At 40.4% G+C, this 22,473-nt stretch overlaps 4 protein-coding genes across 4 annotated transcripts; 2 read left to right on the top strand and 2 right to left on the bottom strand.

The window, feature by feature from the left end:
- Nucleotides 1–3,841: 3,841 nt before the first annotated feature.
- gadd45ba (growth arrest and DNA-damage-inducible, beta a) lies at nucleotides 3,842–5,613 on the bottom strand. Its single transcript, XM_026926350.3, has 4 exons — nucleotides 5,400–5,613; nucleotides 5,124–5,225; nucleotides 4,777–5,005; nucleotides 3,842–4,662 (listed from the first exon to the last, which is right to left on the bottom strand). The coding sequence occupies exons 1-4, from the start codon at nucleotides 5,441–5,443 to the stop codon at nucleotides 4,549–4,551; spliced, it is 489 nt and encodes a 162-aa protein (XP_026782151.1). The 5' UTR covers nucleotides 5,444–5,613; the 3' UTR covers nucleotides 3,842–4,548.
- Nucleotides 5,614–5,995: 382 nt separating this feature from the next.
- larp6b (La ribonucleoprotein 6, translational regulator b) lies at nucleotides 5,996–10,421 on the top strand. Its single transcript, XM_026926336.3, has 3 exons — nucleotides 5,996–8,511; nucleotides 8,646–8,859; nucleotides 9,125–10,421. The coding sequence occupies exons 1-3, from the start codon at nucleotides 8,408–8,410 to the stop codon at nucleotides 10,232–10,234; spliced, it is 1,428 nt and encodes a 475-aa protein (XP_026782137.3). The 5' UTR covers nucleotides 5,996–8,407; the 3' UTR covers nucleotides 10,235–10,421.
- Nucleotides 10,422–10,609: 188 nt separating this feature from the next.
- Nucleotides 10,610–15,323, bottom strand: vmac (vimentin type intermediate filament associated coiled-coil protein). Its single transcript, XM_026929071.3, has 3 exons — nucleotides 14,927–15,323; nucleotides 14,541–14,741; nucleotides 10,610–12,020 (listed from the first exon to the last, which is right to left on the bottom strand). The coding sequence occupies exons 2-3, from the start codon at nucleotides 14,729–14,731 to the stop codon at nucleotides 11,666–11,668; spliced, it is 546 nt and encodes a 181-aa protein (XP_026784872.1). The 5' UTR covers nucleotides 14,732–14,741; nucleotides 14,927–15,323; the 3' UTR covers nucleotides 10,610–11,665.
- A 1,624-nt stretch (nucleotides 15,324–16,947) lies between these two features.
- Nucleotides 16,948–20,557, top strand: ndufa11 (NADH:ubiquinone oxidoreductase subunit A11). Its single transcript, XM_026924074.3, has 4 exons — nucleotides 16,948–17,106; nucleotides 18,395–18,487; nucleotides 20,104–20,226; nucleotides 20,381–20,557. Exons 1-4 carry the CDS (start codon nucleotides 17,028–17,030, stop codon nucleotides 20,491–20,493), a joined length of 408 nt encoding a protein of 135 aa, XP_026779875.1. The 5' UTR covers nucleotides 16,948–17,027; the 3' UTR covers nucleotides 20,494–20,557.
- Nucleotides 20,558–22,473: the final 1,916 nt, after the last annotated feature.

The following is a 22,473-nucleotide window of genomic DNA, read 5'->3' as shown; positions in this document are numbered from 1 at the left end:
AAGACGCCTTGATTAAAGGCATCACATGGGGCACTGAAATGAAAGTGGGAGCATTCTTTACAGCCTGCTCAATTCAGTTGAGCATGCAGAAGCATGGCACCAGTTCTATAAAAGCAGCCCAAGCTGTGCACTCGTGCCTCCAGCACAACCTCAAAATTTGTACGAGAGCCTGGGCTGTAAAAGAGCCCGTTCTGTGGGTGGGAACCAGGAACCGGGCTCTGTGCATATGAGCCAGACTTCTCGTACCTGCCGACCTCTGGGTGGGAGTCAGACTGGAGCACAGAAATAGAAGCAGGCTGGGTGGCACACGCTCATTACAGATCACCCACAGATCAAGGCTTTATGAGCAGGAAAGAGGTGGAAAAAAAATCATCTGGAGCCAGGCAGAATGTCTCTATGTCTGTGCCTCTTTGTAAAGAAAGTATAAGCTGGTTGGTTTTTCTGGGAAGGGCCAGCGCTCCCTCCCACCCTCCACCCTTCTCTCTGTGCCTGCTTACCTACATATTCCAAGGCTATGTCTGAAACGACACCCTATCCTGTAAATAGAGCACAGTTTTGAGAATCATGCCTGAGAGCATAGTGGAGAATATCCAGAAAGCAGCATGATAGGTGTGCACAGATATACAGTAGGTAGTGCCCATGTGGGTAATGCACAATACTGCTATTTGCTGTTTGAAAATAACCAATGGCATATGTACACCCTTACAATTTTTTTTTCCCCGCTTACACCCTTTAAGGTTTCTATGCAGGTCCCCACATCAAAGTGTTGCTGAAAAATCCAGTTTGCTGACTAGCTAGCTTGCTAAAACACAGGCTGAGGTTGTCAAACTGGTAGACTCCTCCTTGGAAAGTTAAAATGTTCTTCTAGCAAAGTATCTGCAAGTATTCTCATTGCACCAAAAATCAAATAAGTCAAGTGATATGGAAGCTGGAAAATAATCACCAGCTTCATAATCACTTATTTGTTTGATATATATTTAAGACTTTCTAATTGCCTTACTGTTTTTTTTTTTTTTTTTAAGAAATTGTTTCCTTCCTGCCAGCAATTACCAGATGGCAAAGATGGTCTACCAGCTTGATCACACTGACCTGCTTTTTGGCAGCTGGTAGCTGGTCAGACTGAGCTGGACTTTTTATAGGGGGCTGAAAAGATCCCCTTAAATGTTGGAAACCCCTTTTCTGTAAGAGTCTAGTGAATATGTTGGAATTTCAACCTACTGGGAAATATCTGCAATGGGCTTATGCTTATGCACCTGATTGTAGTCTTGAGTAAACCATGTAGTAGATATCACTGCAGTGCCTTTTTAGTGCAATGAGCCTATACTTGCAAATATTTTGCTGTAATGAAGTATTTCTCTTTCCAAGCTGCTTTGTGTGTGTGTGTGTGTGTGTGTGTGTGTGGAGGGGTTTAATATCAGCCATAACTGCTGATGTGCTGATGTTTCTTCTGTATGCATGCACAATCAGAAGTACATGTACAATCAGAAGTCTTCTGTCCAAGGTTCAGGAGCAACAGTAAGGCGTGAGCTTAGTAGGCTACATTCCTGGTGTGCTGCAACACAAATTATTCACTTCTTAATCACGACAACTGAATAAGGCAGTCTCATGTGTTTCGAAACGTCTCTCGCTGAGGCACGCAGCACTTCAGAGGGAGGATTTTTTTCTCTTTCTCTTCCGCATTCCACTCATAGTAGCTTTGTAACTGACAAGCCGAGCTATTTCCGCCCTCGCATCCTAACTGAAACATCTGTTGAATATGCGTTATTTAGTTTCAAAAAAGCATTTTTTGCTTTTTAGATGGCTTAGTATCATGTAAGAACGGTGATATCTGTCAAATCATGGCATGAGTTATGACATAATGAGTTATGCAGCAGGCTTACAAAGATCAATGTTAAGATTTGGGATTGCGCTTGTTTTCTATTGTTTTTTTTTTTTTTTTTTCTCCTTGTGCTTTCTGAAACACGACCACTGCTTGTTTTGGAGTTCAGTTCGTGCCGGGGGAATCTCCGCGATAGCACTGAAAATTGCCCATATATGGTCAATGACGTTTCCGGAGATACCGATGCGTAATCGGTAATAGAGCTACGTAAGAGGCGAAAGAAATACATATTTAACTCAGGGAATGCCTAGAAATAGACCTGCTGTGACCAAAAGGATTAAAAAAATATGGAATGTAGCGTGAATATTCGTAATTTGAGATTATTTTTTGACATCATAAATTTTAAATAACTTATATGGTGCAAATATCACTCAAACACCATTGTACAGTATATCTTATCACCTACTGTGTATAGACTATCTCAAGTGGAGTATAGAGAGTGTGAGACAAATATATCATAGTTCTTATTTTGTAATATGAAATATTAAGCAATAAGTTGATAAGATTTTTGCTCATACTAATGCAGAAAAAAGTGCCATCTGATAAGTTAATGCACAGTGGATCTCATCCTGCACAATTTTTATTCTACTGGAAAATTGTTAACCTGAATCCTGTGACTACCTGTTGCTCTTGGATTCATCTCCACCTACACTTCTGGGGAAAAAAATAATGGTCCAAGCCCCAAATAGCAAAAATATTAAGCTTTTAAAGGTCAATAACAAATCATTGGTCAGGAAATGAGCAAGAATGAAACACATGCACTCCTGAGAGCTCCTGTGCCTCCATTTACTCATTTATTTCTGCTGCAGTGATCTGTTTGGGGAAAAGCTAGAAACAGGGAAATTCACGTATACAGTCTTCTGTAGTCTTCTTGTACGCAAAGGTAAAATCATGCTAATGTTTGATGTTTGATGTAAAATTCAAACTGACACGTCTGGGTGTACAAAACTTTCCAAAATATCTTCTGGGATTTTTTTTTTTCCCTTAAAAGATTAGTCATTATTTGGTTATCTGCCACACCTGATGCAGCCCATCAAGGGCCACACGGCTTAAACATTTAAAGAAATCAAAGGGAAAAGCTATCCTATACTAAGTACCTTTATCTATTTGTTTAATTTTTGCTAATTTCCTGACTGACAATTTGCTGTTAAGACCATTAAAAGCTTTTAAAATTTTGGGCTTGGCCCTTTTTTTTTAGCCCAGGAGTGTACACTTAACCACACATACAGAGAGAGAGGACATGCAGATCTTATGACTGAACCTTGGACCTTGAAACTATGAGGCACCAACACTACCTTGCATGCCACAGTACCAACCTGAACAATGTACAGACCTATTATTTATTTTCAAATAAAACTGTGCCTTGGAATTTCGTTGATGTTGGACATGACCTGCTAACTTGCACTCCTACATGTTAACTGCAACAGACACTGATGTAGCCCATACTGCTTATATGGTGATCTTCTATCATACCAGTGTAAAGACTTCTAGCAAAGAGTAAGTTTCCTAGAATTCTCAAAATGAGCTACCAAAACACTCAGTTCCAAACTCTGATCCAAGAAACTGTGGAGAATTTCCAGGCATAGACTGATTATTGGAGCTTGTGAATGTGCATACTCTATCACCTTCCAGACTGGAGAGTATGCCAAAGTAAACAGTCTTGAATGACCTTATAAATGCCTGTTCCCTGAAGTGTAGTGATGCAACTGTGACGGATATGATGCAGATACCAGTAGATGAGGATGTGAACACTCTCCCTCAGCAAACAAAGTATATGATGTCCATTTGTTCTGTTTGCGTAATCTGTCACTTTCCCCATTTGAGTGTTTGACTACCTGGGCAAAGTTCCTGGTTTGGTTGTGTGATGCATCAGAACTGTTAATCACCCCCCCACACACCCACACACCCACACACACTCCTCAGCCCACCTCAACCCCTCAATTCAAAACATTAGTCAAATGCTTCATTTCCACACAATAATTTATTGAGACAGCAATGATGTTCACATGATATTCAGACACATATATTACTCTTTTTAAGTTATGGGAAATAAGTTACAAAACAGCATTTCATAGTATGTATGTCCACAGTGACTCAGACATCCACATGTCTTCTAACACTGGCCTGTTTGCAGTCATTAAAAAGCAGCTGCATTCCACATGTCTATATAGTAGCATAAAGATGTTTTAAAAGATGTTAGTCCAACAAATGAGAAATTGCAATGTTAAGCAATGAAGTCCAGCAGCAGGTGTCCTACAGCTAGGTTTCTACAATGCCGGACAGTCTCTCTCTCTCTCTCGATTTCTGTCCATGGCTTATGGGAAACCGAGTGCACGCGCTCCTACGCAGCGCGCATGCGGGCACTTAGTCCCCCCACATCGCGTGGTCCTACGGTTCTCTCTCTCTCTCTCTCCACCTCCACCTCCTCCTCCTTCTTCTCTACCACCGCAGAACAACGCTCCTTCGTAGCGGAGGACGAAACTGGGCCGAGAAGCCCAACATCAGCCCCAAGGAACTTTCCTTTGTGTTTCCTCCAGCGTCTTGGCTGAACGGTAGCTGACGCAGAGCGGTAAAAAGAAAAAGCCCCCCTCGCCTCTTTCTTTCCTTCCGCTCTTCACTGAACCAGACGGTTTGGTATGATTTTCCGCGCGATCGCAGCTCGCTGTGCTTCAGCGCTCGCGGAGTGACAGGCAAGGCACCCACTGGTTCCTGCAGCGGCTCTCATCGCAGTAGTTCCCCACCTCCTTCAGAGCCTGGCATTTCAGAGGCTGGCATTGAGGATTCTGCATGAAAGAGGGATGATAAAAAAAGTGTTAATCATATAACCTCGGTTGCAGGGGTTGCAGATCAGAAAAAACTGCAATAGTGCACGTGATTGCGCTTGAGCTGCTACTTACAGTGACGAGGATGCAGTGGAAGTCTCTAGGCTCGCCGTTATTGTTGCTCTCGTTGGAGCTCGGCTCTCCGATCACCTGCGCCAGGCGCCTCAGCCCGGACACACGCAGGATGTTGATGTCGTTCTCGCAGCAGAAAGCTTGCAGGAGAGTGAAATGAATCTGAAGAGCGATATCGTCCTCGTCCTCCTCGTCAGTGGCCAGAACGCACAGCACCACGCTGTCTGGATCACTGTGATCGGAAAATAATACGCACATCAGTCAATTGCGCTGTCAATAACACACTTTAGGAAAAGAAAAGAAAAACACCAGGATGATTATTGATTGTTCATAGAAGGTAGGATACTTACACATTCATTAGCTTTGCAGATTCGTAAACGCCGACAGTAAGGCAGTCTTGTCTCTGTGCTGCTACCAGCAGCTCCTCTAAGGCTTGACTCACAGCATCCATCCTACAAAATAAAAAAATACAATTTCCTAAGCAACTAGTGCAAACTTCTGCAGTTTTAGGTTCATGCATGCATTTTGCCTGGAGTAGCTCTGATGAGCTTTTCATCAGTGTTATTGTTTATGCATGCAATGTCATTTTACATTATAATTCTGCAAAGTTAAAACAAAGTACTCACTTTTTATCAGTAATATTGCCTCCAACGACTTCTTCCAGAGTCATGATGTTGTCAAATAATCAGTAGTAGGCAAATCCAAACACCCCAAGTGAAACTGCAAAGGATAGATTCCGGTAGGAAAGCGTGAGAGTAATCCAAATGCGTCTCCGAGTGCTTTAGTCCTGATTCTCGTCTCCTTCTTGTGGCTGGGAAAGTATCGTCTGCCGGCCGACAGCGAAACACAAGCGTTATATCGGCTCTCGCTCGCAGGCGTGGCCTCGTCCAACTCGCTCGCTTCCTATTGGTCTGGAAGCAACCGGGAACCTTCGATGCCTTTCTCGTCATTGGTGGGGTACAGATCATCACGCTTAAAGCCCACGTGGGCAGACTGAACGCCCCCCCCTTACCTATTGCAGTTATGTAGCTGTTTATGTCACGATAGAGTGTGGTGGAATTTCCTGAGTTTCCCTTGTACTTGTACTTTCGTGTTGCTGTGAAAGATGAACAACTTGCATCATGCCAACTATTTAATTAGAAAGTGATTTGTAGGCTCATATGTGTGTGTGTATATATATATATATATATATATATATATATATATATATATATATATAAATGCATTTGAGTATTTAAGTCTTGTTGCACTTTGGCACTGCAGTAGTGGTTTTGTCTCTTAAGGATAATGTCAAGATTTATAAAGGCGTTTTCTCACAGTTCCTAGCTAGCAGTACAGAGGGGTCCTATTTCAGTGGTGCATCAAAATCTTTTTTTTTGTTTGTTTTTTTGGTGGCTTAAATTCATGCTGCTTTCAGCTCTGCTAGTTTGCATTTTGCGTAACGCACTGTTCTCACTGCCAGTCTGCACCGGCTTTCTAGAAGGTGATCGGGTTTGTCCACGTTACCTGGAACTTTCCTCACTCGCTGTTCCCGTTCCAGCAGCTCTAATTATAGGGGCTGCTGCAGTAACATCAGCATGCTGTGACTGCTTCTTCATGTGCTTTTGCTTTTGCAGGACTGACCTCCCAAAACCCTATTTATAAGGTCAATTTATTTATAAGGGTATATATTTATTAAAACATATGTAGTCATATGCAAAAAGAGACTTCTTCTTATTGGCTGTTTGCTCCATTACTACTAATCTAAGAGAGCAAATGATTCATGCATAGCCTATGCTTTACCACTGTGGTGAAACAAATGCCTTTAGCCTTAGCCATAGCCTTTAGCCATGGCTTGGACACACACACACACTCACACACACAGAGACACCGAAGGAACACCTTACTGAAGCTGCGTTATAGCTAAAACCACACTACTACACCCATGACGCCCCTTAGTGGATGAGTACATGGCTTTCAGGTGGCTCAGTCCTGTTTATATAATAACCATGTAGTCCATGATCATCTACTGCCACCTGGCGGTTAAAACACCTAACTGCACCCTTCCATACACTGACCATTTGTATTTTGCTGGGGATAAAAACTCTAAAAATATAGAACATAATGTCATATATTGGCATATACTGTATAAGTCTTATAATAAAGTAATGCATTATATTTGAGGTAAGGTGACGGTATTAAATTTACAATTAATTAATTAATAAATACTACTTTTTTTTTTAAGTAGGGGTCGACATTGTAGTCAGCTAGTGCCACCTGGAGGGGAAAAATGTTATCAAGAGAAGAGAACTGAATCAGATCAAGCTGTTGGTCCAGAAACATCCATGTAATGGTTTTGGAAATATGAATAATAAGCACGGAATATATAAATAAATAAAGAAATCTTTAATTGATTATATAGATTTTTAATTGATTATAAAGACATTTAACATATGCTCGCTTTCTCTCTCTCTCTCTGTGTGTGTGTGTGTGTGTGTGTGTGGCTGGTCTACAAAGAGCTGCAGATTGCCTCTTTCCTCGATGGGAATACATTAGTGAGCAACGCTTATTTGACACCCCTATAAAAACGTAATATACAGGAAGCACTTTGCATGGATGGGAAAATAGGCCCGACGTTTTCCCCTCATGCTAAGACGGTGGTCATGCTGCCACCATTGTCCTCTGGGGAACCCCTGCAGCTGGAATACGCACCATCACACGCACACACACACACACACACACACACACACAGAAAGCAGCCATGGCTTAAACACCACACCTCCAGTAATCACTGACAAAACACTTATACCCTACCTATATTAGGTCTGATTGATGTCTTTGGAAACATGCAAATGATAACACATTGCATTTACATTTAGCCTACATTGGCCTATTAAGCTACATTGGCCTATTTTATTTTATTTTATTTTTTTTTACGTTTCACTTTAGTGTGTTCGCGAACGAGTCGGCTCTTTGACTCGGTTCATCTAGGTTGTCTGAAGCAGCATGACAGGGTGTTTATAGGGAGGCCATCAGTTATCAGAATAGATAGAAGTAAATCTGAAGAACAGACACAGGTGCTCAGGGATGCTGATTTAAATAAAGATAAATATTTAAATATTGAAAATAAAGTGTCTAAGATGCAAAGTAATGTTATTTTGCTAATTTTGAAATTTTCACTGAATAATTTCAGCCATAGCCAAGCAAAGATAAACATTCATCAGTCAGAATATTGCAAATTTTGCCCTGTTTAGGAAAAAAATATATATATAACAGTGCAGCCGTTTGAGAGGCGAAGGAGTCGGCTCTTACGGCTGAGTTCAGCCAAATGATCCGACTCACTGAAAAGAGCCGAATCCGCATCACTATTTAACGTCGCTTTGTGCCTCGCCCAATAGTCGCTTTCTATCAATTGTGACGTGGGCACATTTAAAGATCAGTGTTGTAAAGCGCTTCACCTGGCCTCAGGTGTCCTGCTGAGAGAGGAGAAGCAGCCAGAGGAGGCAGCGTGAAAAGCTGGAAAACTCAACCTTGCTATTTCAACAGCAGTTATATTTCAACCAGCTGTAACCAGACTGTCAACTCTTGTACTGGCTGCTCGATTTTTCGTGTCAAAAACGTGTATTATGAATGAAAACGCCCTGAGTGTTCAAGTATGTCTTCCCCCATCTTTACCGACATCTTTCATTGTAAAGAGAGTGTGCTCCTGAAAAGTTTATCCTGCTACACTGACGATGGGCTAAATGATAGTTTGGATGGGTAAGACTTAAATTTATTCATGCCATGCAATAATGTGATGCTCATTAGCAGTGGTGATGGTAAGGTTTTGTTAAACAATAAACCTAGCTATCATTTGGTGTGTATTCAAGCTACAAATGAACATTGCGTTGCAGGAGCTCAGCAGAACTGACTGATGTGTTTGAAGAGGAAGGGTGTGAGGGTGAGGTTTGGACTCCACCACCGAGCGAACTGAGATGCAAAATAGCTGCCCAGCTTGAGTTCTACCTCTCTGATGAGAATCTTGAGGCCGATGCCTTCCTTTTAAAACATGTCCAGAGGAACAGGATGGGTTACGTCAGCCTGAAGTTGCTGACCTCATTCAAAAAGGTGAGTCTGAATACTTAAGGCCGGTAGGAAAACAATAATTGATGGTACCCTCAAAGCTTTTAAGTAGAACTCAACTGCAGAGTGTTTGCCTGTTAGACAGTATTCCAATTGAACCTCTTCAAGGAAGCCAAGAACCCATGAGGAACCCTTTTTCTAAGAGTGTAGATGTAGTAAATCATGGTGACTGGACTTTCCTATTCACTGAAATGACCAGAATTATTGACAACCTTCACAGCCAGCTTGATCCACCTTCCTACTTTGGCAGATACGAGATCTGACACGTGATTGGCGCACCACTCTGGCTGCTGCCCAAATGTCTGAGCACCTGGAGGTGAATGAGATGGGAACCAAGGTACGACGGAGAACCCCGATCCCTGACCGCCTGCTCTGCATCCCCACCACTAAGCTGCTGCTAGTTTGGAACTTCCTGGCCAGTTCCAGTTCTACCAAGTTTGAGGACAGCGGGTCACCCAAAACTGATCAGCAAGGAATCATGGAGACCGCCATGCACATGTTTGCTTCATATGGTACAATCACTTCTCTTCGTATCCTCCGCCCAGGAAAAGAGATCCCTGCGGAGCTCAAACGCTATGCCAAAAAACATGCCGAGCTTGGGCGAAAACTATGTGCTGTGGTTGAATATGAGTACTTGGATGGGGTGCGCAAGGCATATGAAACTCTGAAAGCCCAGGAACAGGCGCAGGGTGGGAAAGGTATCCGCGTGGTACTCCTTGGGAGCCGGGGAACACGGAAGCAAGGGAGCAGCCAGGGTCAAGCAGAGGAGGAGTCAGAGGAGGGCATCGACATTGACTTTTCAACAAAGCGAAACCGGAAGTCCAAGAAAAACTTCTACTGTCTGGAAGATTCAGTTTTGTACAGTTCATCAGAGTCGGATTTCACTCCAGCCTCACCACGTCCTATCCGTAGAGTCTCTCGCCCTCAGGCTCAGTATGGTAGTCCCCTGGCCATCCCACGGATTTCCACTTCCCATTCTGACCCTTTTCGAAACCCTCTGGGCAGCCCGGTAGGTAGTCCTCTCCTGCCACACAAGCTTTTTCCTGGAGGTCATGCTGCCTCGACACTAGCCACTTCTCCATTAAGCAGCACTCCGACTTCAGCCTGTCATTCATCATATAACAGAAGCAAGTGCTCAGGTGATTTCTCACAGGACAGCACAGGCTATGGAGGGAGTCCATGGGTCCAACGGCGTAAAAATGCTGCACAGGCTTTTTATCCAGAGAAAAGCTGCCCCTTGTCCCCAGATCAGATAAAGGGAGCCATCAATGTGCTAGTGGTGCGCCAGCCGTTGGGCCCTGATGGTACTAAAGGTTTTCACAACTGCATTGGAAGAGGAAAGGTGCTGCTGCCACAGTGAGGCACTAGTGGGTCTCTGAAGTGGACTTATGGGTTGATCTGCAGTACAAAATATTTTTTTAAACCAGTGTCCAATGAATGCTATTGTCAGTAATTACTTATGTCCATGGTTTAAAAAAATGTATTCCTTTATGGTAATTGTTTTGTATTAAATAAAATAATAAATAAAGGTTGTATTGTAATCAGTACATGGTGTGAATTATTTGGAATGTTAATTGTCAAGAAATGTACATCAGGATTGAACATCACCAGAAATAGTTTCATGTAACTTGTGTAGCTTTGATTTTGGTGCAAAAAATCTGTATAGTGAGTTGGTGACTTAAGGTTCATGCAGAATGTGTTGGCTTTATCAAAATAGCACTAAAATGAGCCAATGTAGAATAGCAAAATAGTTTATTAATGTAGAATAAATAATTCCATAGACCAAGTGATCACATTTGAGGCACCAATTAAATCTGTAGAAAATAAAAGGTAACACACACATGCCCTGATAACACAAGCACTGTGCCATAATGCAGTAGCACACTTCACCTTTGCATAAAACAGAGTAAGATACTTAACAGTTTTTTTCTAGCTGTAATGTTCCAAATAGGACAGTTGATAGCTAGAATATGTGCAACAGTTACCCACTTGAATGTCATTTTGAGAGACAAATGAAAAACCATCCAACAAGCTGATGAGGAAACTGGAACCATTCATTTTTTCCAAATAATGTTAAAACTTGCATGTGTTCAGACTGAATTCAGTATGTAACTGAAAATAAAATGGATTTTTGTGATCTAAAAATTAATGTTAAAGGAGTGACAAGGGAATTACAACTAAATTAAGAATAAAGCATTTACAAATTGTGTGAAGATTATTTGCAACCAACCCAGACATCGACTTCTGTTTGACTGACCCATCTCAATGTCTGAGTAACGTTTGTATTTACTCAGTAACATTTGCATTTGTATAAAAATGTTAGTGGCACAGAATCAAATATGATGAGACACCAAGGAATGTAGGTCATGTACAAATTGGGTGAGGCTTTTCGTCGTGCTGAATGACGGTTCCCAAATAATTATGGTTTTAAAAAAAAAAAAAAAAGATAAACCTTGCATGTGTAAATACATCACTTTTGGTGGTCAAATCTTAAAATGAAAATGTTAAGAAATGGGTTGATAAGAGGTTAAAACCTTGTGAATTATTGTCTTAGGCCACCATATTTAAACCAGCTTTACTGAGATAATGTCATGGGAGCAGTTTGCTGATTCATACTCATGTAGTGTTTAAAAAAAAAAAAAAAAAAAAAGGGATATGAATAGGACTGGATACACATTTGGATGAAAAGAATCAACCAAAAACTGTCCAATGCTTCTCATAGTGGACAAAGTTCCACATCTGCTCTACCCAAGACACAAAATATGGAAACATGATAGGTCCGCTGTTCTTTTCATACTGTCGTTCCAAACATTACGCCCTCCAGCTCTGGATCGTCCATGTCATCCTCGCTGAGCGAAAAGTCTTTGTGATTGGAGAGACCACAAGGGCTGCAGTTGGACTCTCCATCTGTGAGTGAAGTGTCTGCTGTGGCGTTTACCAAGTCAATAACAGGCCCCATTCTCTCAGCCTCAGCCATCTGGGCCAGCATGCTGTCTAACAGAGGACGGCTTTTGCAGATGTTGTCCAACAGCTGGCAGCGGTGCTGCAACTGCCCAATCAGGGAATCTTTCTCCTTCACCATGTGCTGGAGTTTCTGAATGGATTCCTCTGACTGACAAAGCTTCTCGTGGAGGTAGGAAATCTCCCTTAAAAATAGAGTGGAAAAAACAAGGCCACCTGATCAAACCAGATGATGTTGGTTTAACAGATTTCAAATTTCATCACTTTGGATGAATGTGTCTTGAAAATTCATAATATAAATTTACACTTAGTGACTAGTTAGTGCATTTTCTTGGTATACAATAGCACATCTGTTGCTATGCGCTGTCTGTCAGCTCTCTCTACCTCATCCATTACTGGAAAGGGACCACACCTGAGCAGATACTTTCCAGTGGGTGACAAGTGTGTGTTGCGCTGGAACAAATGCATGACACACAACATCACTGCTAGGATTTTTTTTTTCTAAAAACAGTCATCCGAGCAATAACATACAACCGATGCTGATCCTGTGGTCAGAAACTGGCACTGATGATGGGGCTAGAGGATGAACACACAATGTGCATGAAGAAAATGACTTAGTCTTTAACTGCACACCTATAATGTACGTAGGTGTGAATACACAGTGTTTAAAAACCCCAGCAACAACGTTGTACCTGATACACTTGTACCAGTGGAACACCCTGAAAACTGAAAATGGTCCAAGTAAAAACATTCTCCAATAACCTTTTCGCTCGGTAAATGGTGCTCCATTTTCAATAATGGATAGAGAGGGCCAGCAGAGCAGCAGTCAGTAACTGTAGACCTACAAACATGCACTGGACACTAAGCATGTTAACTCTTGTGTTCTGTTTTACTCAAAGTGGAACAAAATTATATTTGGTGCCTCTGCTTCTATACATCCCTTTATATTTATATTACACAGGTACCATGTTGACCAGAGAATAAAACAGATTACAATAGTGAAATATCAACTGACACCAACTAAATGTGAACTGACTCTGTTACAATACCCCATACTCACTAATACTGGATTATACACACAGACCTGATATAACAAATGGTTTTGTGTCTTGCCTGTTCTCCAAAACCAGGCAGGCTGGTTATTTCAGATATTATTACCTGTCACAGCTGCCCAAAGTCAATATGAATTGTGAACAGTGCATCCGTTGATAAGTAGCTAACAGAACACAAGCATTAAACAACATATGGTAGTAAAAGCTCCGCCATTACTAAATCTCCACGATCATATGGCAGGTGATGATATGATTATATAGCAGGGCTGCCGGAGCAAAGGGGATGAGCTGGCATTTGACCAGGCACTTTTCAGACTACTGGGACGGTGACCCAGCATTTCCGGTAACAACAGACAGGTCTGACTCGGCTGAAAAACCAGTCAAAACTTCCAGTTCAGCTGAGGGTGGGACATTTCTCCTAAAGGGGATCTCCTGTGAGCAATTAAGGGTTAACCGCGCTTTGGCGCTCACTTAATAATCGTGTGCTGAATCAGTATCGCTAACGGTTCAATATTTTAAGTAATGTATGCACATATTCTGTATTCTGAGTCGATTACAGGAACATTCTTCAAATGACATTCTTCAAATAAATTCATTAAGGCTTGCTGGAAAAATGTTTAGCGAAACAGTTACTACAGTGAAACACAGCCTATTGTGGAATGTGAACGTCTTCGATCTTTAACACATATTTTAGAATTAGTGCTATCTAACTTTGTGAATGAGTTTTTTTTTTTTTTTTGGTCTGTTATTAGCTGCCTGATGAGTAAACTGCAAAATGAAGCATATGGGGTTGAAACAACTACTCTGACGTTCATTAAAAAGGTGTGTTTTGCCCTGTTATTGTATTATAAGCAGACCCTGGCTCCAAATACATACTGTAACAAAATGCATCGTATCTGTAAGTCCATCGTATTTGTTTTTTCAGTTGATAATAGAAAAAAAGATGATGACAGAGCAGCATCCCAAGATCTGAGGTCCCAGGAAACAGGCAGGTATGCATTAGGGGTGTAACGATCCATCGATATGCCTCGATGTATCGATGCAATGTGTAAATATTGATGCATGTATAATTTCTACGAAATGGACCTTTATTTAAGACACTCTAATTCCAGCCACGTCCCAGATGTGACATCCGCCAAATTTTAAGCTCATCACGGGTCATAGTGGAAGAAAGTTCAGTAAATTTTTCAAAATATATTCTGGTTGCATTCGTGAATTAACAGAAATGTTACCGATTGTGTGAAATAGACACATTGTTTAATATCGATCGCAGGCCCCTGAATCAATCGAATCGAAATCGCATCATGGCATTCATTGAGGGATCAGGAAATATCGAATCGCTGGCTAATTTCAGATTTAGAAAATTAGATCGTATCATAATGAAACTTGCGATTTACACCTCTAGTATGCACACAGCATCAGTTTAAGCACCAGCTAGTAATGGTTTTCAGTCTGTTTACATTTACCTGTCTCTGATCACCTCAGTAACTCGGAGATGTATGTGTTTTGCTAAATATGAATAGTACAGTCAGAGTACAGTAAGTCAGTCTTTAGTCAGTCAGAGCATAAATGTTGCCCCTCCACTCTTGGAGTAGTGGTGCCATCCCTGTTATATGGCTTAAGACATGCACGGGCTGTTTGTTTGTCGTTTACCTGTCCTTGCTCTCTGTTATTTCCTGTGTTGCTGCCCTGAGTTGCTCGTCTTTCCGGATCAGACTCTCTGCCTGCTCCCGCAGCGTGTTCTCGGCTGCCTCGAGTTTCTGCTCCAGGTCTGCGACTCGCCTGTGCAGAGCAGCCAGATGCGCGTTCGCCTCTCTTATCTGGACCGGTGATGGAGACGACATGTCAACAAACCTGTCAGAAAGTATCAACACAGTTCAGATCAGTCGCTCAGCGAGTATGATCAGCGGGATGGACCGGAAGGAGCATACACAACATCATCATCATCATCAGCAGCAGCATCAGTATCAGTATCAGTGATGCTGACAGCTGGTAGCTGGTAGCTAGCTGTCTATCCATCCTTCACCCTCCACACTCACCCTTTCAGTCCGCCCCGATTAGCAGCCTGCTATTAGCTGAGTCACATGCACAAGAACTGTCCAAGCAATTACTTCAGCTTCATTGGCACTAAGCGGTGACTTTAGCGTAGCACGCTAGCTAACCAATAGCTAGCTAGCTATATTTTAGCCTTTCAGTCTCGTCTTGAAGCATTGATGCTCCAAAGCAACCTTACAGCATCCACCTCCTGTCTACCCACAAGTCTCAGCGACTATTCTACAGTTGTCAAATAATATTCTACAGTCATTCAATATAAATACAATAACACAATTAGCCGTTAAGCTGCTCCTATTTTTCACTCTGTGGCACTCGTTAGCTTCAGCAACTTCGCTAGCTAGTGATGTCGTTTGACAACGAGTCGGCTCTTTGAACCGGCTCTTTTAGGAGAGCCGACTCACACATATGAACAGGTTTTTGTTTTTCTAATACTTTACTCGTGCATTGTAACTTAAATGTTTGGAAACCTCAGTTCAACATTTGAGGTGTTGGTTAGCCTGAATCAGTTCATCTTCAGACATTTGATGTTGCTTTCGTTAATTAAATCAAATATATTCTTCGTTTCTTCGCCTGTCCAAACAGCGTCCTCTATATCTATATGAATAGATACAGCCGTAAAACATGTAATTTATGTGTCATCCTTTTTTAAAAAAAAAATCCCTGGTCAAAATATCGTTGACTTTTTCTAGATTAGGACAAAAAGGCTATAAACCGCTTGGGAGCCAAAAGAGTCGGTTCTTATTGGTGAACTGAATGATCCGACTCACTGATTTGATTCACTACAAGCCGAGTAACCTGTGGTTGCTCCGCCCCGGAAGTAAAAGCGCCAAAGCACCAACCATGGTTGAGTACCAAAATATTCCTTATTCACCAAATAAATGCACTATTTAACATATGAAATAATGGCTTAAAAGACCCTATTTAGCGCACTATGTATATATAATCAAGTTACTTGTAATTTGGCCATCTGGACACTGTCATCTGAACACACGAGTCTTAAATGCTTTAATCAAATCTGTATTTTATATGTGCATATTTCAGCAGCATGTAGCCAATTTAGAATGAACATTTCTGTTCAGATAACACCAGGAAGATTATATGAGAATTTTAAGATATAATCTAGACCTAGCAACAAAACAAAGAGGCAGAGAGAGAAACAAACAAAGAGAAATAAAACTCCATATAACTCATCTCATATAACTAACTTTTATCAGTGTCCCAATCCAGGGTTTGTTTATTTATTTTCTTTACTTAGACTATGTACTTTTGTTATCAGGTATTTCAGCATTGTGACTGTAATTATGCACATATTTTTTTTGTTTAATATGAGGTATAACTGGGAATCTGTGCTATTATTAACTCTACCTTTTGACTTGTGTTCATATACCAGGGTGTATTCTTTTTTTTTTTTAATTATTCATTTAATTTTTAGTCCACAACCTTCAAACCATGTGCCTTTTCTCCTCTTAGAAATACATCACTGTGGGTTTGGACATTTTGGGACAGTAAAGTTTTGGGTTGTTCAGGTATTACTAAGGATTTACATAGTGTAGACTATATGTATGTGTAGTTTGGGGTATTTATACACCATTGTCACCTAACAATCTGGATATTTAATGGTCCACAGCACCTGGCTGACCAAAATTTTAGTGTTTTTTTTAATCACTTTAATAAACACACTGATTGATTAACCTGTGTTATTTAAGTTCGGTTGGAAAACGCAGTGGAATGTTTTTTAGGACTCCAAGTCTACATGAGTATCAATAAATGCTTAAAAGAAAGCTGCAAAAGTGTAAAGAAAAGAGAATAGCTCCAATCTGAAAGAGCATTCATCAACAGCAGAAGAAGAAATCTATTTTTTATTATATATAAAAAAATATTTTATGTAATAGGAAAACAAGCTAAGGAAATCTACCCCATATTCCACTAGCCACTTTTTTATCCTAATTGTCCTGAAGAGGGCGCTAATACAAGGAGCTGCATGTAAAGCGCCCAAAAACCAAAAGAAGTAACACTCAGTCTCGCGCTATCCTGTCCTACCGCTGAAGTCTCGCGAGACTTCCGTGTGTCCTTGTTTCGACCATAATGGGTTACTGGGACCTCGAAGAAGGCAAAGATTGTGTCGGGAAAACATGGATTACCACCAAGCTGGGCACTGCCCTTGGTGAGCACCTTGGACATTTTTGTTTCTGTATTTCAGTTTTCCTTTTCAAAACGAGAGACGGGGTCTAGTGCGATGGAGAACGCTAGCTAGCGTTAGCATGCTAGTAACATAGCTAACCACATAACTAGCTAGCTAACTCTTCACAGCAAAACATCAGAACTCAAGCTATAGTTAAATAACGTTTTAAAATGTTCACTGATATATCATATGGGCATATGAGCATATGTAAAACCTTTTAAAAAAATCCCAACCCCAGTCCCCTTGGTGTGTCGTGTTACTGTAAGTTAAATAATGCTGAGTCTTATAGTTTTATTAGAAAAGCTATGTATCATAAAGCTATGTATCATAAATATACTTATTGGAAGCCAGCTTTCTCCTCTATCTCTTACTCCTGTCTTTAAACCCTGACATTCTCCTCTATCTCTTACTCCTGTCTTTAAACCTCACCTTTCTCCTCTATCTCTTACTCCTGTCTTTAAACCCTGACTTTCTCCTCTATCTCTTACTCCTGTCTTTAAACCCTGACATTCTCCTCTATCTCTTACTCCTGTCTTTAAACCCTGACTTTCTCCTCTATCTCTTACTCCTGTCTTTAAACCCTGACATTCTCCTCTATCTCTTACTCCTGTCTTTAAACCCTGACTTTCTCCTCCATTTCTTACTCCTGTCTTTAAACCTTGACTTTTTCCTCTGTCTCTTACTCCTGTCTTTAAACTCTGACTTTCTCCTCCATTTCTTACTCCTGTCTTTAAACCTTGACTTTCTCCTCTGTCTCTTACTCCTGTCTTTAAACCCTGACTTTCTCCTCTGTCTCTTACTCCTGTCTTTAAACCCTGACTTTCTCCTCCATTTCTTACTCCTGTCTTTAAACCTTGACTTTTTCCTCTATCTCTTACTCCTGTCTTTAAACTCCAGGTTTCTCTGATTAGGTGGCCTATGAGAAAATGTCTGTGTTGAATTTAAAATTGACGCCCTTTCAGAAATTCTATTTACGGGCCCATAAAAAGCTTAAATGAAATGAAAGTGGGTCTTGTACGTGAAACAACTACATATAGCCTAATATCAGAGTAACGTTAATCGTAGCCTGGTTTCCTGTTCTAGAGGTGTCAGCAAATAATAATCTAAAATATTAATGCCATAAGCATCTGACTTGATATTTATGATGCTCTGAATAACCTGTGTTTGACTGAGGTTCTGCAAAAATGGTTGCTTTACAATAACTTTCTTATTTTTATTTAAAATTATTATGTTTTGTATTATGATTGTATAATAATTATTTTCTCTTCAGGGCTGGTTGGCTCGGCATATCACATTGTGTTAATCCGGCCTGAAACGTCACTTGAAGCATTGACAAGGGCAGTAAATGGCACAGTCACAATGGGTAAGTAACAGAACTGTTGTGAAGTGTGTATTTATATATATATATATATATATATATATATATATATATATATATATATATATATAATAAAAGTACAATTTAAATTGAAATGATTCTTTCAGAATTTTGAATGTGGGTTTTTTGTCACTCAGTATTGGTTCTTGCATTCAGATCTCGTGCATGATGGCTAAACTTTTCAAGTTTAACTATGATCAGTGAAATTGAGAGGTTGTAACAATATGTCAGTATTAGCAGAACTTTGCTCAAAAGTGGAATATTAAATTGATTTTTAGTAGTAAGTATGTGTTTATGTTCACTTAGCCCATGTTTATGAGTAGATGCACTTGTTACTTTGCATGTTACTTTTCTGTTTAGAGAGAGGGTACAATATTAGTTTTCATATTTTCATAAAATCAGTTTCACCTAATATTTGTGTAATAAACCCCAAAACAGGAATGGGCATTTAGCAGAATGTGGAAATATTGATTTTAAAAGATTTTTATTTCTATTGCTTTGTCAGTAGAGTGGCTGATTTATATTTAAAGACATTTAAAGGGTTTCATCTCAAATAGTCTACTACATTCTATTTACTATACACTAGGTTCTTGAGTTTGTAGTAGCAGCGTGTAAATGTCTCGAATCGAACACTAACATTTTGTACTAAATGACAATTTATAGCACAGTGCCTCACGTCATTGAACTGTATCTAAAAACATTCACAGGCAGGTTATTTTAAAATGCAAAATGACAATCAGATGTAGCGGAAATAGTTGCAGCTGTAAGAAGTTTAACCAAAATTGACATGCATCAAGGTTTGCACTGTGGACTGATGCATGCAAAACGTAGTATTTATGAGACTGGGGAAGAGTCTATCCTGTAGAAAGAATTTAGTGAACATGTATTTCTTTAAACCTGATGTATTCCAATCTCAGCAGCAATCATAGTAGTTTAAATAGGAGGAATTGAAGATGGAGATAAATAAAGCAGTTAGCTAAAGTTATGTTACAAGCTGCAAGGGGAAAATCGCATAACTCCACTGGAACTGCATTCATGATTGATCTCCTCTGCTCACAGTAAATAATGACAAATAAAAAGAGTTTTGTTCATATTCACGTAACTGATCTTGTTAGAAGCCAATAACATATAAAATCCAATCTGACGGGTTGAATATATGGGGTATTTTACAGTGTTTATCAGTAATACTAGTGATGTTATTGCCAATATGTTCATAACAAGCTAGTTGGAAGGTTTTCTTTTGCTCCTAATTTGTAGTGAGAGTCTCATTACAAAGTAAACCTTAGTGCTACTTGGTGGCTCTGCGCATGACTACTGTTTAATGTAAAGTGTCTACATTACCCAGTTTGTTTTTTCAGTGGTTTACAAAGTTTCCCAGTGTGAACACACTATCCATATTAACTACATGAAGTGCACCATTTGAAACGCAGTTATTATCTGCTAGCCTGCCTGAAACCTCCTCTCGTTTGGATTACTTATCTTATAGTACTTCTTGTCTGGACATCTTTATAAGCAGCAGAATTTAATTTCCATTCTAAGAAAAAAGGTTTGCTTGTGCTAAACTATAGATAACTGCTGTGATATGTTTGTGATATTTTCAGCATCTTTGGGGGCGATATTTGGAATCACCACTTGCCTGAGTGCGCATGTTAGAGACGCTCCTGATGATCCCACCAACTACTTCCTCGGTGGATGTGCATCAGGAGCCTTTCTTGGGGCTCGAAGTGAGTGTATCAAAGATAACATTGTCAAAAATATCAAATCTGTGTGTTAACTAGGAAAGACGTGGTCTTTGTGAATGATGTCCAGTAAGACTATGAAATAAATGTGAAATAATGTGCTGTTTTTTTTTTCTTTTTATATTTGTCTGCTGTATAGCTCACAGTGTTACGACGGGCACAACTGCTTGTCTGGGGCTGGGGATCGTCGCCATGCTCACTAAAGTTGGGAAGAAGGAAGGCTGGAGGTTATATGGTGAACCCAGACTGTAAAACCTTAACTACTATTGTGTTCATATTGTATATTGCTTAAATAAATCTTTACGAATGGGGAAAAGTGTGTTGAATGGTGTTTTCATGCTTGACTGCTGTTTAATAATGCTAAATAATTTGAGACATGTTATTCACCCTTGCATTTGCGGCTATACTGAGAGCAAAAGTTTACATACCCTTGCATCAGTATGCGCTGGATCCACCGTGACCCTGACCAGGATAAAGCGGTTACTGAATGTGAGCGAGTGCTCTCAACAGGGAATGCGGACACGCATACGCTGAAAAGGCAACTGCTGATTTAGACTTAATTGCTATGATAATTGTATAATTTCCTCTAACATTTTATAATATTGTATTGTTTTTACCAAGAAAAGAGGGTACACTTTTTTACACTTAAGCAGGAATCTGTGACGTAGAAGCTCATTTAACCTGGTGATTATTCCTGGACTTTGCCACAAGGTGGAGATGTTCATCAACACTGAGGCATACTCCTACCTGCTCTTCCATATCCTAGAGAGTGCAAACCATGAGTACAGTACAAACATTTTCAACAATTTGTTAAAGAACAGCTTTGCATGTTCTTTTGTCAGTATCAGTCTCTTTCTGTTAGCATGTTGTGTTAGGGACAGTGGACAGAAAATCTGTGAATTTAAATCCCAAGACTACCACAGCGCAAGGGAGGTTTAACCTGTAACCCGTGATCAAAAGGTAAATCTTAATGATTTTGTGATTCCTTCATGTTTTGAAGTTATTTACATTTTAATGCCTGAGTCTGCTGTAACTGCAGTCATTCCATTCATATGCACACATTCATTTCAGGGTGGTCTGGCACGCACTTGGTCTTGTGTTCACTGAGAACTTGGACTGGTCTCCTGTCTCCAAGCAGCTCTCTTCAGATCTCAATTCCGAACAGAGCCTCAGCTCTATTATCAGTAGGTTAGAGAGATTGCCAAGGTGCTAGATTTTTATTGCCATGCCACTGAACTCACTAGACCATATTAACAGGCAATTACTGCAACATTTACAGAGAGGCCTTTAAAACTGATATAACGAATGCAAGAAACAGCTGCTAGCTGTTTACGTTGCTTCCTCAGCTGCAAGAGGACGGCTGATTTGTAGAGATGACTTGTCTCTTATGGCTTTCTGTGAAGACCAATATACAGTTGAGGTTTTGAGGTGGGAAAATGAGTTCAACTACTTGGACTAATGCAAAAATTCATTGTTATGGTGATGGTTAATTGTATGTTCTAGTAACTTTCATTCCAAGAACATACACTTTGTTAGGAAAACTCATTCATGCAATTATCTAATCAGCCAATTGTGTGATAGTGACTATGCAGTGTAATGCATAAAATCATGCAGATACAGGTCAGCGGCTTTGAGTAATGTTCACATCAACCATCGGAATGGGGAAAAAATGTGATCTCAGTAACTTTTATGGTGGCATGATTGTTGGTGCCAGACGGGCTGGTTTAAGTATTTGTATAACTGCTGATCTGGAATTTTCACACACAACAGCCTCAAGAGTTTACTCGGAATGGTACGATAAAGAAAAAACATCCATTGAGCGGCAATTCTGCGGACGGAAACGCCATGCTGATGAGAGAGGTCAACTGAGAATTGTCAAACTGGTTTGAGCTGACAGAAAGGCAGAAAGGTGAGCAGAAAGGCATCTCAGAAAGCACAACACATCAAACATTGAGGTAGATGGGCTACAACAGTATAAGACCATGTTGGGTTCCACTTCTGTCAGCTAAGAACAGAAAGCTGAGGCTGCAGCGGGCTCAGGCTCACCAAAACTGGACAGTTGAAGACTGGAAAAACTTGGCTGGTGTGATGAATCTCAATTTCTGCTGAGGCTCACAGATGGTAGGGTCAGAATTTGGCACCAACAGCATGAATCCATGGACCCAACCTGCCTTGTGGGCCCGTTAATACCAGTCATCGCTTGAATGCCACAGCCTATTTGAGTATTGTTTC

This window comes from Pangasianodon hypophthalmus, chromosome 11 (assembly GCF_027358585.1).
Source record: "Pangasianodon hypophthalmus isolate fPanHyp1 chromosome 11, fPanHyp1.pri, whole genome shotgun sequence".
In the NCBI taxonomy this organism is placed as follows: domain Eukaryota; kingdom Metazoa; phylum Chordata; class Actinopteri; order Siluriformes; family Pangasiidae; genus Pangasianodon; species Pangasianodon hypophthalmus.
Note: the sequence above shows the minus strand (reverse complement) of the source record. Positions and strands in the feature narration are given on the sequence as shown.

Bases quoted from the DNA above. Each gene is read 5' to 3' on its own strand.
- larp6b (XM_026926336.3), top strand. From the start codon at position 8,408: ATGTCTTCCCCCATCTTTACCGACATCTTTCATTGTAAAGAGAGTGTG. The intron at 8,512-8,645 runs GTAAGACTTAAA...ATTGCGTTGCAG, and splicing joins CTAAATGATAGTTTGGATGG to GAGCTCAGCAGAACTGACTG. The intron at 8,860-9,124 runs GTGAGTCTGAAT...CTACTTTGGCAG, and splicing joins TGCTGACCTCATTCAAAAAG to ATACGAGATCTGACACGTGA.
- ndufa11 (XM_026924074.3), top strand. From the start codon at position 17,028: ATGGGTTACTGGGACCTCGAAGAAGGCAAAGATTGTGTCGGGAAAACA. The intron at 18,488-20,103 runs GTAAGTAACAGA...TGATATTTTCAG, and splicing joins AAATGGCACAGTCACAATGG to CATCTTTGGGGGCGATATTT. The intron at 20,227-20,380 runs GTGAGTGTATCA...TCTGCTGTATAG, and splicing joins AGCCTTTCTTGGGGCTCGAA to CTCACAGTGTTACGACGGGC.
- vmac (XM_026929071.3), bottom strand. From the start codon at position 14,731: ATGTCGTCTCCATCACCGGTCCAGATAAGAGAGGCGAACGCGCATCTG. The intron at 12,021-14,540 runs GTAAACGACAAA...TCTATTTTTAAG, and splicing joins ATAACAGAGAGCAAGGACAG to GGAGATTTCCTACCTCCACG.
- gadd45ba (XM_026926350.3), bottom strand. From the start codon at position 5,443: ATGACTCTGGAAGAAGTCGTTGGAGGCAATATTACTGATAAAAA. The intron at 5,226-5,399 runs GTGAGTACTTTG...TTTATTTTGTAG, and splicing joins GGCAATATTACTGATAAAAA to GATGGATGCTGTGAGTCAAG. The intron at 5,006-5,123 runs GTAAGTATCCTA...TTCCGATCACAG, and splicing joins TCTGCAAAGCTAATGAATGT to TGATCCAGACAGCGTGGTGC.